General features: G+C 39.2%; 1 protein-coding gene across 3 annotated transcripts in view; it reads left to right on the forward strand.

The window, feature by feature from the left end:
• The window catches only part of LOC117399837 (thymocyte selection-associated high mobility group box protein TOX-like), a 121977-nt gene that overhangs the window by 64078 nt on the left and 39855 nt on the right, over positions 1 to 18044 (forward strand). For 2 of the 3 annotated variants that reach the window (XM_033999243.2, XM_033999245.2), the window contains exons 2-3: positions 7548 to 7613; positions 10086 to 10193. In XM_033999243.2, the coding sequence (XP_033855134.1) occupies positions 7548 to 7613; positions 10086 to 10193 (174 nt within the window). The remainder of the gene's footprint in view (positions 1 to 7547; positions 7614 to 10085; positions 10194 to 18044) is intronic. The other variant, XM_033999244.2, reaches the window with a different exon arrangement.

Below are 18044 nucleotides of genomic sequence, written 5' to 3' on the forward strand. Positions count from 1 at the left end.
TCTCTGCTGCTTCAGATAAGTTCTTCACTGTGCGACGCAACTCTTGGCCACTGAATCCGACGTCTCTGAGAAACCAGGTTGTAGAGTGTGCCACAAATCCTCGACAACCCACTTCCACTGAGTAAACACGGACTCTCCATCCTCGCTGTTCCGCTTCAGTGGCTAGTTGAGCATACCGCAGTTTCTTCCTCTCATACGCTTCATCTACAGCATCCTCCCATGGCACTATTAACTCTATCAGGTGAACAAGGCGTGCTGATCCAGATCACAAGACAATATCTGGTCGAAGGTTAGTGGTGGCAATCTCAGGTGGAAAAATAAGCCGTTGACCAACATCTGCCAGCATTTTCCAGTCTCTAGCAGCTTCCAGTTGTCCTGGGCGAGGATTGGTTTTAACACCTTTTCTTGGTGGTTGCTCTCCTGGGTGGAGGAATGTTGTCTTTTGTGTGTAATGTTTTGATGGAACAGGTGGCAACTTATTGGTCATGTTACGCTTGTCTTCCAATGCTAAGGCCAAACATCGCAGCACCTGGTCATGGCGCCAAGTAAACCGTCCTTGGCTAAGAGCCACCTTACATCCTGTCAAAATGTGCCTTAATGTTGCAGGTGATGAACACAAAGGACATGAGGGATCCTCTCCTACCCAGAGGTTTAGGTTCTGTGGTGATGGGAGAACATCATATGTTGACCTGATGAGGAAACTGATCCTGCTGTGTTCCATTGACCTTGCCAGCCAATCTTGCGTTGTTCCACACTCTCCCATCTCATCCATTCTCCCTGCTTGGCCTGGGAAATGGCCTTTATACACCTCATCCTCTCCTCCTGCTTTTGCACCTCGTTGACTACCAGCTTCCTCCTTTGAGCTGAGGCTGCCTTGTGCTGAACTGAGACCAAGACCCCCTCTTCCATGCTGAACTTGCCCCATGATTTCACTAATTCGAAGGGCAACCTTTGCATCTTCCACAGCTTTCTTTGCTGCCCACTTTCTTCCAGTTTTCAACACAGGTGCTGCCTCCCTTACGCATTTGTTGCGTGACTCTACTAATGTCATTTCCAGTCTGACCTTGGCGCACTTAAACTCCTCGGTTAGAGCGGAGACTGGTAGCTGCAGTAAAGTCCCACTCTGCTGAGGCAGCGTGGAACTCCCAACCATTTCCTGATGTATGAACTGATTAAAGCTTCCAGCTTCTCTACTGTTGTCAAAGAAACCTTGTACACAGTCAGTGGCCACAGCAACCTCGGCAGTAGACCAAACTGAATGCACCAGAGTTTTAGTTTGCCTGGTAGAGCGCAGCTGTCTATGCTCTTCAACCCTTCCACTGCTTGTTGTCTAACTTCTCCCACACGAACTGTGTCCTTTAGATCCCCGTCGTACCATCTCCCAAGACTCTTCACTGGCTTCTCAGACACTGTTGGTATTGCCTCACCATTAATGAAGAATGTTTTATCTACTACTTTGCCTTTAATTATAGAGATGCTCCATGATTTAGTGGGCTTGAATTGCATTCGTGCCCATTCAATGTTATTGGTTAATTTGCCCAATAACCGATTAGTGCAGGCTACTGTTGTAGTCATGGTTGTCATGTCATCCATGTATGCTCGAATTGGTGGTAGTCGCATTCCAGAAGCCAAGCGCTCTCCTCCTACTACCCATTTTGATGCCCTAATGATTACTTCCATTGCCATGGTAAAAGCCAGTGGAGAAATGGTGCATCCTGCCATTATTCCAACCTCTAGGCATTGCCATGTAGTGCTGAATTCTGAAGTTGAAAAACTAAATTGCAAATCTCCAAAGTAGGCTTTCACTAAATTTGTTATTGTCATCGGTACACTGAAAAAATCAAATGCTGCCCAAAGAAGTTCATGTGGCACTGAACCATATGCATTAGCCAAATCCAGGAATGTCACATGGAGCTCCTTCCTCTCCTTTTTAGCTGATCGAATTTGTTGCCAGATCACATTGATGTGTTCTAAGCATCCTGGGAAACCTGGAATGCCCGCTTTTTGTATTGAAGTGTCAATGAAGCAGTTCTTTATTAGGTCAGTTGACAATCCCTGAGCAATAATGCTGAAGAAAATCTTGCCTTCTACGTTTAATAGGGAAATAGGACAAAACTGACTGATGCTTGTAGAATCTTTTTCTTTAGGTATAAAGACTCCACCTGCTCGGCGCCATGCTCTTGGTACAACCTGTTTTTCCCATGCCACTTTCATCAATTTCCACAGAATTTGTAGAACTCCTGAAGCACTCTTGTACACTCTGTACGGAACTCCATTAGGCCCTGGAGATGATGAAGCCCTTGCTTTTTTCACAGCTTGCTCTACTTCTTTCCACCAAGGTGCACAGTCCACCAGTTGGTATTCTGGTGGATTGATAGGTGGGATGTCTGACGGAATTGACATGGCTCCTGCCTTTTTGAATCTGTATGTGTTTCCTCCAAATATCTCTCCAGCTCAACCTTAGATGCTTTTAGTGTGCCATTCTTCTCACTGGTGAATAACTTCTTTACAAATTTGAATGGGTCTTTATAAAAGTTAGCTCACGCACGCTCCTTCTTTTTGTAGCATTTCCGTAGGCGCTCAGCTCTGCGCAATGTTGCAAGCTTATCTTTTATGACTCTTTGTAAGAGATTGAGTCCCTCCTTCTTTTTTCAACTCCAAACCTCTCACTTCCATATGCGTAGATGATGTCCCCAAATTTATCCAGCTTCTTTTCAACTGTTCCACTTAATCTTTCCAATGCAAAGCAGAGATCTGTGTTTACTGTGTCCCATGCAGTTTTCTCACAAGCTCTTGGCCATTTAACTCCAGGCTTGTGCCCGTTGAGGTTCTTTTATCTCTTATGCTGGTTTGTCTGACCGGGTTCACAAGGATCATTAGGTTCATCACTAACTGTGTCCATGTAAGTCCTCCTCACGTCTATGACAGGGGTGCTGATATCCTGCGAACTGTGGTTTGCTTCCTGTCGCTGGATTTCATTCGACTGACTTTGTAAGAAGTACTGATCAATGCGAGGCCCTTGTCCCTTCTCCCTCAAGCATTTCATTCTCCCTTGATGAATCTTCAAACCCCTGACCGTTGTCGCCTTGCTCCAGCCGCAGACACAAACCTGGAGTTCCATGTCTTTGTTAACTGCAGATCTTGAACTAGTCTTTTGTGAAGTACTCTCCATACTCATATCCGTTTCCATTCCTAAGTCGTTAACTGTGTTGTCCAACGTTGAGTCATCTTCCGCCCCCGCTCTCGCAGACTCTAGGGGTATTTTTCTCTTTAATTTCTTAGAAGCCTTGGGCGGGTGTCTCCAGCATCCTGTAAACACAGAGCTGGATAGTGCCGACAAGGGTAGCTAACCCTTACCAGCCCCAATGGGGTCTCTTTCCTCCTGTCAGCTGTCTCTCCAGGCTGTGACAAGGTCTTTCCCTTGTTGCCAGCTGCACTATTCACAGCAGTCACTGGACGTATCCAGATCTTCATGATTTCCATTACACGAGAGTAGGGATGAAAATCCTGTGAAATCCTTATTTCAACCAGCAAGAAATAAAGCAAGACATGCCCTTGTACTTCTCAAAATCATTTATGGTGGCTCAACCAGCTGTCTCTCTGTGCTTGCAGTGGAGCCTGCTGTTTTCTAAACCACTCTCACCAGTATTTCACTTTTAGTTTGTTGTTACAAACTCCAGGTTTTATATAACCTACACAGCCACCGAGAGGGAGCTCTGTGTGGAGACTGAGATAGCCTGAGGTTGTCGCTGAGTGTTTTCACTTTATCTCTGTACACAGCACAGCAAGGCCTGACAGGGTCATTTAACAACAGCTCCCTGTATCTCCACCATGTAGTAATGATACAGTAATTTAACGTTGACCAAGCACTTTGACTGCAAACATCTTGCTAGTCTTCACTGATTACAGTCTGAGGGCGCATTTAAAATGCTGGAGGTATATCACCATCATTGAAAAGATATAGTCTTAAAACTTTAAAGAACTTATAGCTTACAATACATACATAATATATGTGTTTTGGCTTTTCACGTAAATTGTAAAATATAATTCATTAAGATAATTTTATTTTAAACTGGGACAAGTTTGTCTAAAACTCTGAACACAAGATGTGAAGGTTCCAGAAATTATTGTGTATCAGTCTACCGTACAGGCCTTTGCCAAGAGCACTGCTGGGAACTACAGTCTGTGTCCCATTTGGGTGTAATTAATCTAAATGCATAAATAATAACTTGTCATAAAACATTAATTCAAGTTTTAGAGGTTTAAACTCCTTGTTACGGGGCTCCCGAGTGGCGCATCCAGTAAAAGCACTCGCTAGAGTGCAGGATGCGCTCTATAGCCTGGACGTTGCCGGTTCGAGTCCAGGCTATTCCACAGCCGACCGTGGACGGGAGTTTCCAGGGGGCGGCGCTCAATTTGCCGAGGGTTAGGTCGGCCGGGGTGTCCTCGGCTCATCGCGCAACAGCGACCCCTGTAGTCTGGCTGGGCGCCTGCGGGCTTGCCTGTAAGCTGCCCAGAGCTGCGTTGTCCTCCGATGCTGTAGCTCTGAGGCGGCTGCACGGTGAGTTCGCAGTGTGTAAAGAAGCGGGCGGCTGACGGCACACGCTTCGGAGGACAGCGTGTGTTCATTTTCGCCCCTCCCGAGTCAGCGCAGGGGTGGTAGCGGTGAGCTGAGCATAATAAAATAATTGGGCATTTCAAATTGGGGAGAAAATAATAAAAAACTAATTGGCAACGACTAAATTTTTAAAAATAATAAAAATAAACTCCTTGTTACTTTTACTATTAATTAAGGATCTCCATAAGGATTTTGGGATATAAGGTGAAAGAATAGATGTGATACATGTGTTGTTCACGCACATTGATAGACCATAGCAAAGACAATATCTAGTGCATCCTGTATTATAACACTTTTATACTTTAAAGGGATCCAAGTGGGTGTTTTTTTTATTTTTTTGTACTGTATGTATGTCCCACAGGTTTTGTGTTGAACATGTTGCATTCAATTTTGAACAGGTTGCTGTAGCTTCCACATAGCCAAAGGCCACCTAGAAAAAAATAGTGTGAAGTTTGAATTAAGGTTTAATTTTGGTGGCAAGCACACCCAAGACTATTTTCTGCATCTCATTTTCTATGTGTTTTCTGTGCTTTCCTGCTCATTTATTGCAGTCAGTGGCCAGCAAGTGTATCTGTTATCAGTTAACAAGGAGCCTGACAGGACAGCCTCTTTGTTCGTATTGTTCGTTTTTGTATGTATTATTGATTAACTGAGCCTTACTCGTCAGCTTCTATACTGTGAATGTGATAAAGCTGTTTCCTAATTCTGCTAATGCACTCACTGTTTCAGTAAAGCACTGGCAAGCTCTGCTTCGTTGGAAAAATCGGACTTTAAAATCAGACTTAAATTTGAAACATGTGCAAGGATAGCTTTTAAACTTAAATCTTATAATGAAATTCAAAAAACTAAACCTGTTCATCTTTAAGGCAACTCAACAAGTTATTTGTATATGGAAACCATATAGTTCAAAATGTTAAATGTCTTGCTGTACAAGTCCTGTTTATGAGTAGCTTTTTTTTCTACATCCAGGTAACTTTTGTCTGGTTTATATATACGAGAGACTGCATTGAGTGGATCGCACATACATACTTTGCTTCATGTCTTCAAATCATTTAAAAATGTTCTTGAACATCTGGAATTCCTGTGTGCGAGTAACCACACTGATGGAACCACAACTTGCAAATTATTTAATTATTTTATGAACTATTTAAAATTATTTTATGAACTGCTTTGTATGCACCCTGGCAAGCTGTTATAACATATAACAGATGCACAGTATTTACAGTCAGATACTATTACAGCAATCACAAACACACACAATTTCCCAGCTCTGTTTTTTGCTTCACTCTTGTTGCATCAGCTTTCTATAGAGATAATGGATCTGCATTCATCTAGGTTTTTAAAAGACCCCAATCACCATCTGACAGGTTTCTAATAGAACTTTGATGGTGTGTCCCTGATGTGGTATTGTAATCATTACTGACTTCTTCCTTTGATATTAATCAGTTATCTTTCATCACTTTTAAGATGTGGCTGTACAAAGTGATTTTACACAAGCTGAAATCGTTTTTTTTTTTTTTAATTTTTATCGTCAGCTAAATTTCTCACCTAGCAAACTGCAAGACCGGATAAAGGGTGGTGGGACTTGTTTAATTTCCCAGATGTCTGACAAATCAAGATTCTATATGGCATACAATGGGAATACATTTTTGAACTCGTAATGTATATTAAACACTGAGATAATATATAGTCTGACTTTCTTTCTTAGTTAACATTTTTTAAACAATGGGTTTATTATGTGCATTGCATACAGTATGTTTAATTATGTTTTTTTTAATTTTTTTTTTATTGGAACCTACTTCTTGATACTGCTGTGAATGGGATGTTGAGCTGATACAAATACATGAAATCTTAATAGTATTTTGGGGGTATTTTTCACGGCTTTCAAGAGAAAAACACAAAAAGAACACCTGTTAAAAAATAGAAAGCAACACATCAAGTGTTTATTGTGAGGGCTTTTACAAAAAGTACATTTAGATTGTTTATTTTTACTTGAATTTGTCATTTACTACCTAATACAGCTGCGGCTCCTGACTTTAATAAGTGGGGAGGATAAACAACAAAACCTGATTTTATTGCTTTGATTGAAGGTTATAGAAGTGTGTGTAATAAATACAGAATCCCAGCCCATTTTGAGGCTACAGAAAACTCGCTTCAAAATGTGTAGGATTCTGTCATGTTAGCCAATAGCAATACAATAGCACTTGAAAAGGATGACGTAAGCTTCGAAAATCTATGAAACAGGTGCTAGCTAAACGACAGCCACCCATGATACACAGTTCACACATATCAGTATGGTTATTGTGCTGCAATTATTAAAAAAGTTAAATACTTCTTTTACCTTTACAAAATTGCGCATAGCCTCTTATGACGAGCCACCACTGCTGGGATGCATTGTGCTGGTTGACATATTTGCTTAGAATGGTGCACATAAAATATCAACTTAAAAAAAAAAAAAAAAAAAAAAAAAACATGAGTTAAATTGAGTTTTCTCCCTGGCTTGTGACATATCAAGATCTGAAGTGGCACTATATCAGAACGTGCTTTAACCTTTCTGCATTACCCTATTCCCTTCCCTTTTGTCAAAACCAGGGCAATTCATTTAGCAATTCATTTCGGCTAATAGCAACATGCGTGATTCACAGAGTGAGCCATTTTGTTTCATAACAGATTGTAGATGAAAGGAAACCATTCATTTCTTCCCTGTCTTCTGTAATTACTAGTGTACTAATTACCCCAAATCACTGACATCCAGGGTCAATAAGGATGGGAACAGGCACATCAAAGACAGCTTGCACAAAAGCCATGACAATGCCTCCCAACAAAGAGCTTCAGATTAAGCATCAATATTTGTTTTGCTTGCATTCTGTCCCTTCTTTTTGGGATGGTTTCTAAACATGATTTTTTCTCTTTATTATTCTGTTTGCAGTTTGACGGTGAAAACATGTACATGAGCATGACAGAGCCGAGCCAGGACTTTGTGCCAGCAAGCCAGGTGGGTTAATTAATCTTCTCTGCCTTGTTTCAAGTTGTAATTAAACAAATTTAAAGGGATGCAATGCAAATTAGCAGCGCTATCACTGGCTGCCATAATCAGGAGTAATTATAATTTATAAACAAAGCATTTAAGCCTAGTTTCAAGTTAATTAGATGGATCTGATAAAACACAGTACTTGGCGTGTTGCTGAAAAAAGCTACAGTTTTCAGCTCTGGGAAGCCAGCAGCTGGTAAACAGCCTGATTCCCCCCCTCCCCCAAACACTTGTTCTTATCTCAATGAAACCAAGTTTACACAGGTGCAACTTGCAATTGTTATTGGTTAAGCTTACGTAATTTAAATAAAATAAATTAATGTTGATCGCCGTGATGTCATTAGGGATTATATTGAATGGAAAATCTGTAAGATTTTTTGATGTTTCCTACTTTCTCTTACAACCTGATAAATCAGTGGCATCCTTTGTCGAAAACTTTTTTTTCACATAATTAGTGCACACAGTCTTAAACATATGCTTAGAACCAACACTAATGTAAGCCATGGTTTAAGGACAGGATTTATTATAGTAGTGAAAAAGAATGCTATGAAATAATATTTTGGTAAATATACAGGCAAGATGCAACCTTACAATAAACACATAAAAACACAGAAAGTTACACAATAATAAACAAAAATTTCTGTATGCACTAGAAAACAATTACAATAGTCCCATAAAAACAGCATAAAAGAAGTAAAAGTATAAATAAATATACGAAAAAAGCTTTTATTGTAATGCTGATTTAGTTCAATATGTTTATAAATATCTGTAAGCATTTTTTATTATTAGTTTGTCTAGAAATCAAGAAATATAGCACTGTAAATAGACTTTGTAATGTAACCTTTGTGGCCTAAAAAAAGGAATCCATCGCCCTATATTGTAGTGTATCAAAAAGAGTAGCTGCACTTTGAAAATTCATGGTTACAGAACTGAAGAATAAAGAATAAGGTCAGTGTTTTATGTAGCATAAATGAAACTAAATCCTTCTATCTACCATAACGGCACATACCAAAGCCTTTTTTTTCTTATTTTAAACTGTTCAGCATAAACAGTTTTGTCTGGTTTTCTTTTAACATAAATTGGGTCCCGACTTATAATGCTTTATACATATTAAATGCTTTAATGTAGGTTTTACAAGTTGGAAAAGACTTAATGAAAAGCAAATGTTTAATCGGGGGGGGGGGGGGGGGGGGGAGGGGAGGGGAGGGGAGGGGTTGAGGGGGGGGACGGGGGGGGGGGGTATAAAACTTGTCTTAATAGACTGCACATATTTTTTTTGTATAAGACCGATCTAGCACAACATTGGGCCAGTAAAGAAATTGAGGGGTCAAATGAAAGTGACACATTTTCATTATTTCAACACATGTTTTTTAGCCAGTCTTGAGATTAATATAAAACTAAAACAATTAAGTTTGTATAAATACTGCCTATGCATACTTTCTGAACATTATAACAGAAAATACTATTCTGAGTTGTACCGGTAATTGAAAACACATTTACACATACTGTACATGCATTATAACCCTAATTCCATTTCAGAAAACCAAACCGGGCCCCTAGAAGCAGACCAAACAAAATACCTAAAGTTACCCTAAATAAACCCTGCTTTTAGCCATTTAACATATTATTTAAGTGTTTGTCTGTTTTTCTGAGAACCATTTGTAAAGTGAAGCGGGCACACACATAAATGCAAGCATTTGAAAAACAAACACAGCTGAACATTAGTCAGGAACATATCATAAAACCACAAGGTGCATGTACCAATACTTTATCACTTTAGGGTGCCATGGTACTGTATTCTGACTTAACATTTGCAGAAATCAACTATGTTCTGGAAAGACCACTGTACATATTGAATTACAGATCATGTCAGGGACCCACAGAGACATATTCTATCCCTCTGAGCCAGATAAACACTGTTCATGAACTCCACTGAACACCTTTTGAGACAGTGGCATTACAGAAGACACCTGCTGCTTATGTCAACATAGGTTTGCCTCCAAAAGCTGACCTACTGTGGTATGGGTCTGGTGCTGTGATTCTGTCTGAGGGCTCAAATCCCTAGCTCAGCTATTGAGTTAGAAGTGACTGTGTAGGGGCAAGACATTTAAACACAGTGCCCTCCCATCCCTTTCAAGCTATAAAACTGGGTATATTCAGAACACCACTCAGAATAAAATGTATCCTCACAGTTACTGTAGGTTATCAGTTATATGTATTTTATAATCTTACTGTTATAATCTTACTATGTTGTATGATTTTGTAGGTTTAAAATGTTTTTTTTTTTGTTGGCTTGTTATTTGTAATGTTTTAACCCTTTAAGATAAAGTTAATTTAAATAGAGGACGCAGAGTAGAATACTGTTTAGGGTTAATGGAAACCGGGTAAACCTGCTTTAACATTCTAGCTTATCCATTCACTTACATTTCACTTCAGTTCCGTGTGCCTGACAGTCCCACCCAGCTGCAACAAAATACGAAACAAACAGGACCGTACTGGAAAAGAGATGTGGCATCTCAGTTGGACTATCCTCGACTATCCTGGGTAAATAATTTCTAAATCAAACAAAAGGAGACAATATATATCCTGTAACTTTTAAAAACTGTTTGCACTCTATGTTAATGTGTGGGATTATGCAAACAACTGTATACATTATTCTAAAGCTAGTTTAATGTTTATGGGAACAGGTACAAAAATCTCTTTTGTGTAGGAAAGCTGTTTCAAGAACTATACTGTTACAGTCACAGAGAAGCAATCTTATCTCACATGGCTGACTGCTGTCGGCAGCCTTGTATATTTAATCCTAAAAGTGCACTGTCAAATTTAGTGCTGGATTTAACCAACACAGGATTCTCTCATTTAGGCACTAAGAGTCTTAAAGTGCAAGGACTAATTGCATTTATTTGATACAGTGAAGATACACATTTAATCAGTGATTGCAGCTGCAGAAAATATTTGTGCTTTGAATAACAGGCTCTGAGTTTTACAACCAGTAATAACAATGCATGTTTGAATAGCATATCACATTGATATGGTGGCTGTAGAAACCATTTGCTAAATATCATTTATTGAAATGTATTTTCCTCCTGTTATTTTCAGACCCTGCTTTTATAATGAGTTGTTGCTGTAGAAGAGTATTGCTAAACTACAGTTGACTTTAGCATTTAGGATTAAATTCAAAATACATTTTAGGTGAATAGGACATATGATTTGTATTTTTAAAGTATGATATTTGAGATTTAAAAAAAGAAAATGTGTTTACCTCAGGCAAACTCTCATTATCCATGTAAGGCATAGGAACTATAAATTAAATTAAATGTCTCTTGGGTTTAATTATTGCTGTGCAGACAAATTGACATTTACAACACCTGTTCCAAGCCAGTTTCTTTTTGCTCAACGGATTACAGTTATGATTGTTCATATCTTGATTAAACAAAATAGCAGTTCTAGTAAACAGCAAATGAAACAGACATGTACAATCATGCTAGTTGAACAACAACTCTTTGACTCCTTCACTCCTGCTGTCGTGTCAAAACCAGAGGGAGTTAAGGTGATGTGGCGTCAAGTGGAAAACATTCAGAAGTTCATCTTGCTGAAAAACAAAAACTGGGACAAACAGTTGTTGTCTCTGTCAGGTACTTGTGTCTAAACTGTTTAGCGCAGCGACTGTAAAGCCAGGTAAAATTAACATTCTAGAAACTTTTCACAAAATTATCCATATTAGTGAAAATGAAAGGTTGAATTTCCCTTAATTTTCCCATAATTTGCTCTTGTAGGTGATCTTATATGTAATTATATTTTATATCAACTGTAGAAGGCTATGCATTGTTGTTTTTTTTCCATTAGCACCTGGGTCTTTCAGCTTTCAGCATTGCATAATTGTACAACCAGATTGTGTGCCAACCAGAGACATTGCAAATGATTTGAATTATCCTGATAACCTGTTTTACTCTGTGGCACATCTGGATGCCTTTGGTAATCTAAGAAAACTTGCCTCACAGCACTACTTGAAAATGATCCTTTATGTTCAATTTTAAAATCAGTACATGCTTTAGGGCTTATAGACACTGCTAAGTAGCAACATATGGCAGGCTACTGTTCTTGTGTCGCTGCAAGCAAACAGCATAATTCTGTGCTTGTAATGATTTTTACACACAATAAGTTCTGGATACCAGCCAGAAGTATGAATGCCAAACATTAATGATATTCTCTGGAAATTCTCCAAGGCTGCTTGTCATCAGTATCTTTCTTTAATATCTGTTATTAATAAAAATGTATATGTACGTGTTAAACAATATCCTATGATGAACATATTGGCAGCTTTCTGCCTCACCTGGATTTAGCTGTAGGTTTATGTGTATGTGTGCTTGGGATGTATGATCATCTTGTGGCCTCATAAAGTAATACACTGAGTGTAAGAAATGGTCACATTAGTGAAGATATTGAAACATAAATGTTCCATTTAATACTGCACAACTGAACAGCTGGCTTTGCTACAGTGGAAAAAAACAGTCATCTGACATGGTTGAAAATAGGAGTACTTAATGTAATTTATATTTTTTCCCTTAATCTCCTGTGGTCCACAGTGAAACTTGCCTTTATTAAGGTTAAATGACGGCACATGGTACATAGATTACATATTTCATTTTAAACATGTGTTAGGGTTAGGGTTAGGGTTAGGGTTAATATTTCATTTTAAACATATGTTACAAGCCCTGATTTGTATGTGTGTATGAATTTGAACTTTACACATAAAACACATTCAGTCAATTATTAAAGTCATGTAGACTTTCAAGGCTCACAAGCAGCTAGGGAACATAAGAACCTGATTGTATTTAGATAACACAGGTCCTAATTACAACACTTTAAAGAATGTTTTCTGTAATAAAGAATAAAACAAAGTTATATATTCGTGCAGTTGTTCTCAACTGTGGTTGCAGTTGGATGAATATCAAATTGTATTTTAACATAAAAGCATATTGTATTTTACACTTAAAAAAAAAACAAAACTCTGAGCTAAAGCTTGGGGAACAGGGTCCTACATTAACACCATAAATAATTAAAAGCTTGCAGTAATGAATAGAAATTATTAAAACATTTTATTGTTGGGTTTCTTTTATTGGGGGTGCAACAGCCACTTTGCATTTTTTTGTTTCTTTATGAGAGGAAGAAAAAATTTAGCACACAAACATAGCATTAAAGAAAAAGGTATGTCATTTTTAATATTATACTAGTGATAAGTGACTTTCCCCTGATGCAATTGCCATTCTTCCACTGTCCAAGGGACCGAAAAGGTAGTGCACATTAGCAATTATGCCAGTTCTGCCGGTGCTCAGGGGACCAGTGTTCTGTCGGTGGCCATTTGTACTATACAGTAGAAGTTTACAGTTGGAAAATGGATAGCAACATACATTTCTTATTAAAAGTGCAACACAGAGACCACATATTATACTGTATTTAATAACTGTTCAGTTTTTTTTTTTTAATGAAAAATATTCAGATTAGTATGATAACAAATTACACGCTGCAATATAACATGCAAATATTCCACTGATGTAGTATTTTCCATTTTGGCAGGACAGGGAATGTAAAAGACGTGGGTTTCTGAAAAGGGCATCTTTCGGTTGTATTTCAATTGACATACTATTAGGGACAGACTAAAAACTGCAAACACAAGCTATAACACTGTAAATAGGGTCTAGGGCAACCATTGTCATTTTTCAATCATTAAGGTTACAATGACAATCCAAGGCAAAGCGTAAGAGTGCAGAAAACAGTGTGCGGCTTGGGTTAAGGTAATCTCCTCAGGTAATCATCCCTGTAAGAGATGCTCTGTGGTTAAAGATTACCAAATGCTGGGACATATTGGCTTTATATTTGGTGCACAAATATATTCTGTAAGTCATATTTGAAAGTAGGTAACTGCAGTTGCATCGTCAAAGCCTTAAATCTTTGCAAATGTGAAATCAGTACCAGTCACATAAACAATTCATGCTTAGCACTGACTTCACATTTGCAGTTTCATATAAATAATGCACACTAAACCCTTTGAAAATCTTTCCTATGTTCTTCTATATTTTGTACCACTTTTGAACCAGGGGAAGGTGCATGTATGTATAAAATGATTATATTCTTTGGTTCATATTCAGTGATGAAAACAAATAGTTCCTTGTGTGATGTTTTGTATGTGGGTTGGATTACACCCTGTGATAAGTCAGATTAAGACGTAATAATAATTGTACCTCACCTGTGGATGCACCTGCAGAGTGAATTACACGATGCTGGTGCTTTAATTATGTCATCTTCACTGTATTTGCACATACAGGACACATTGTTGCCGTTTCTTTGAGCTATTTGGAATAGGTCTAATAAAAACATGTGGGCACTAGTGATTGTGCCAAGACCACATGTTTATGCTTTGAAGACTCAAAACTGCCCACAAGGCCTGAGCCAGTAAATTCTGCTTGACCCTGATGATCTTTGACCCAATACATGTCATAGCTGGCAGATTTTGATTTATCTGGTTGCTATAACAGTCTGGCAGTTACTGGAACCAGCCTACAATGTAGCATTCAGATGACTACTGTGTACAGTCCCCGAGGTATTCATTGCAGACAAAATTGCTCTTCTTGTCTTCCATACAAGCAAAGCTGCAATGGGAAATGAAAGGCTGCCTGGAAAAATAGGCCACCTAATTAAGTTAAACTACTCTAGCATTTAGCCTGACACCTTCATTCCTCAAAAACTGCTCGGTTACAATTGTTTACATGTATTTCCTTTTAATTGGTTTTATTATAAATACATCTTCCACAAACCACACATACTGTATAGAAGTAAGCTACTAAGGAATTTAAGGCTACAGTTACTGCATACTACAGTTGGAAACTAACAGCACAGTATGTATAGCTAACATATATATATATATATATATATATATATATATATATATATATATATATATATATATATATATATATATATATATACACTACCGGTCAAAAGTTTTAGAACACCCCCATTTTTCCTGTTTTTATTGAAATTTAAGCAGTCAAGTCCAGTGAATAACCTGAAATGGTACAAAGGTAAGCGGTAAACTGCCAGAGGTTAAAAAAAAAAAAATTTAGGTTACCAAAAACTGAAAAATAATGTCAATTTCAGAGTTATACAAAAAGGCCTTTTTCAGGGAACAAGTAATGGGTTAACAACTTACAGCTGTTCTGCAGCAATGGAAGTAAATTAAGCCTTGAAACTTGATGCTAACAATTCATACAGGTGTCCCAACTTTTGTTGATTACTTACAAACCCTCTGTCTGTATAAAAGCAGTGTTGGAACAGACTGTGTTACTACACCCTCTTAAGCATTATTTGGACAGTATTGTACTGCAGGAAGTAGTATATTGCTCTCATAATGGCGAGAAAAAGGCAATTAACAAAGGAAGACAGACAGACCATTATAATCCTTAAAAGTGTAGGTCTTTCCTTTAGAGAAATTGTAAAGAAAGCCAAGGTGTCAGTGAGTAGTTTCCTACACCATCAAAAGGCACTTGGAAACTGGAGGAAACTCTGACAGGAAGAGGTCTGGCAGACCCAAAGCCACAACAGAATCAGAAGACAAGTTTCTGAGAGTCAACAGCTTGCGTAATAGGTGGCTCACAGGACAACAGCTTCAAGCACAGCTTAACACTGGTCGAAGTAAGCAAGTCTCAGTTTCAACTGTGAAGAGAAGACTTCGAGCTGCAGGTTTGACAGGTCGAGTGGCAGTAAGAAAGCCATTGCTAAGATGGCAAAATAAGAAAAAGAGGCTTGTCTGGGCCATGAAGCACCGCCAGTGGACTACTGAAGACTGGAAGAAGGTCTTATGGACCGATGAATCAAAATTTGAAATCTTTGGTTCATCACGCAGGGTTTTTGTACGCCGTCGAGTAGGCGAAAGGATGGTTCCTCGGTGAGTGACACCAACCGTCAAACATGGAGGAGGAAGGTCTGGGGCTCTTTTGCTGGATCCAGAGTCAGCGTCTTGCACAGAGTGAGTGGCACCCTGAATCAAAACTGCTACCACAGCATTTTGCAGCGCCATGCAATACCCTCTGGTATACGCCTAGTTGGTCAGGGGTTCATCCTACAGCAAGATAATGACCCAAAACATACCTCCAGGCTATGTCAGAACTACCTTAGAAGAAAAGAACAAGACGGTAGGCTTCAAATCATGGAATGGCCAGCACAGTCTCCAGACTTAAACCCCATCGAGCTGGTTTGGGATGAACTGGACAGAAGGGTGAAAGCAAAAGCAACCTACAAGTGCAACACATTTGTGGGAACTTCTGCAACAGTGTTGGGAAGAACTTTCCGAACAATATTTGTTTTCCATTGTAGAAAGAATGCCACGAGTGTGTTCGCTGTTATATCTGCAAAAGGTGGCTACTTTGATGAGTCAAAAATTTAGATTAAATTTTGTTAAACAAAACGATTCCATGATTTCTTTTTTATCTCCAATTGTTTATTTGTTCTATGCTTTAATTTCAGAGTACATTGAGACATTAAACTGCGTAAATTTCAATAAAAACTGGAAAAATGGAGGTGTTCTAAAACTTTTGACCGGTAGTGTATATATATATATATATATATATATATATATATATATATATATATATATATATATATATACAGACATGCTCAAATTTGTTGGTAACCCCTCCACAAAAAACGAAGAATGCACAATTTTCTCTGAAATAACTTGAAACTGACAAAAATAATTGGCATCCACCATTGTTTATTCCATATTAGAAATCAGACTTTGCTTTTGATTTTTTATTCAACATAATATTGTAAATAATAAAACAAATGAAAATGGCATCGACAAAAATGATGGGACCGCTAACCTAATATTTTGTTTCACAACCTTTAGAGGCAATCACTGCAATCAAATGTTTTCTGTAGCTCTCAATGAGACTTCTGCACCTGTTAACAGGTAGTTTGGTCCACTCTTCCTGAGCAAACTGCTCCAGCTGTCTCAGGTTTGATGGGTGCCTTCTCCAGACTGCAAGTTTCAGCTCTTTCCATAGATGTTCGATAAGATTCAGATCAGGACTCATAGAAGGCCACTCCAGAATAGTCCAATCTTTTGTTCTTATCCATTCTTGGGTGTTTTTAGCTGTGTGTTTTGGGTCATTATCCTGTTGGAGGACTGTGGCAAAGTGCCCCGCCCCTGTGTGCATTTGTGTGTTCTGTGTATGTGTTGTATGCGTGCGTGTGTTAATGTTGGTGTATAGTCATTGGTACACGGGATATAAACGGGTCTGTGTTTCACGTGTATTTAAAAAGTGTAGATTTGTATTTAGGCACGAGGAGAGCACAAATCACTTCACGTGCTGGTTAAATGTAATATGTGAGCACGGGGTTGCACGTAATTAATTCACGTGCTGGGATTCAAGTGAATAATTAATTAGTAATTGAATCCCAGCACAAACAGTATAAATAGATGCACGTTTAGTCACTCGTGGTTGGGTGTTCGGAAGAGGAGAACGGGTGAGAGAGAGAGGAGAACTAAATAGTGTAAAATCGTAAACGTAAAGTGTTTGTTCTCACCGTGTTTGTTTGTCTGTCCGTGCACCGTTTGTTTAGTGTTAGTCCGTTTTGTATGTCTGTTTATTTTGGTGCAAGTGCCGTGTCCTGTTTTGTATTCCGTTGTTTAAACCTTTTATTTTGTTATTAAACGCTGAGTGCAGCCATTGCACTCAGCTCATCATCACCACCGTCTCTGTCTGTGTATTCCTTTTCTGGTCTGACGCCACCCACTCTGGCCGTCTTTGTGACACGTGGTGTCATCGTGGGATAGCCGCGCCTCCAAGCGTCAGACCAGGAGGGGTTTTGTTTAAAAAAAAAATAAATAAATAAAAGAGAAAAAAATATAATGGCAGAAGACGCCACAAAATGGCGGGACTGGTTCCTGGAGAATGCTGGGCTGGAGGCCCAGTCTCTGCCCATAGTCGTCCAGGCCCTGTGGATGATGGACAGTGAGAGATGGGAGGCCTATCAGCAGGAACACACCCCAAACAAGTTGGAGGAAGGTGTGGAGTTTGTCCTCAGCTACCTGGAGGCAACCATAAATGGAACAGCAGCCCAGGTAGCAGGACCACCAGCAGAGGAGTACCTGCTGTCCCCATCTCCACCAGCAGAGGGTGAGTACCTGCTGTCCCCATCTCCACCAGCAGAGGGTGAGTACCTGCTGTCCCCATCTCCACCAGCAGAGGGTGAATGCCTGCTGGTTTTGCCTTCACAGCCCAAGCGGGAGGCAGAGACGGATAAAGAGGTGAAGGACAGGGAGGAGGAGTGCCGCCTAAGGGCCAGGCATCCACGGCGATGTAACAAGCCATCGCCGGGGTGCCTCCTCTGCGA

This window comes from Acipenser ruthenus, chromosome 4, assembly GCF_902713425.1.
Source record: "Acipenser ruthenus chromosome 4, fAciRut3.2 maternal haplotype, whole genome shotgun sequence".
Taxonomy (NCBI): domain Eukaryota; kingdom Metazoa; phylum Chordata; class Actinopteri; order Acipenseriformes; family Acipenseridae; genus Acipenser; species Acipenser ruthenus.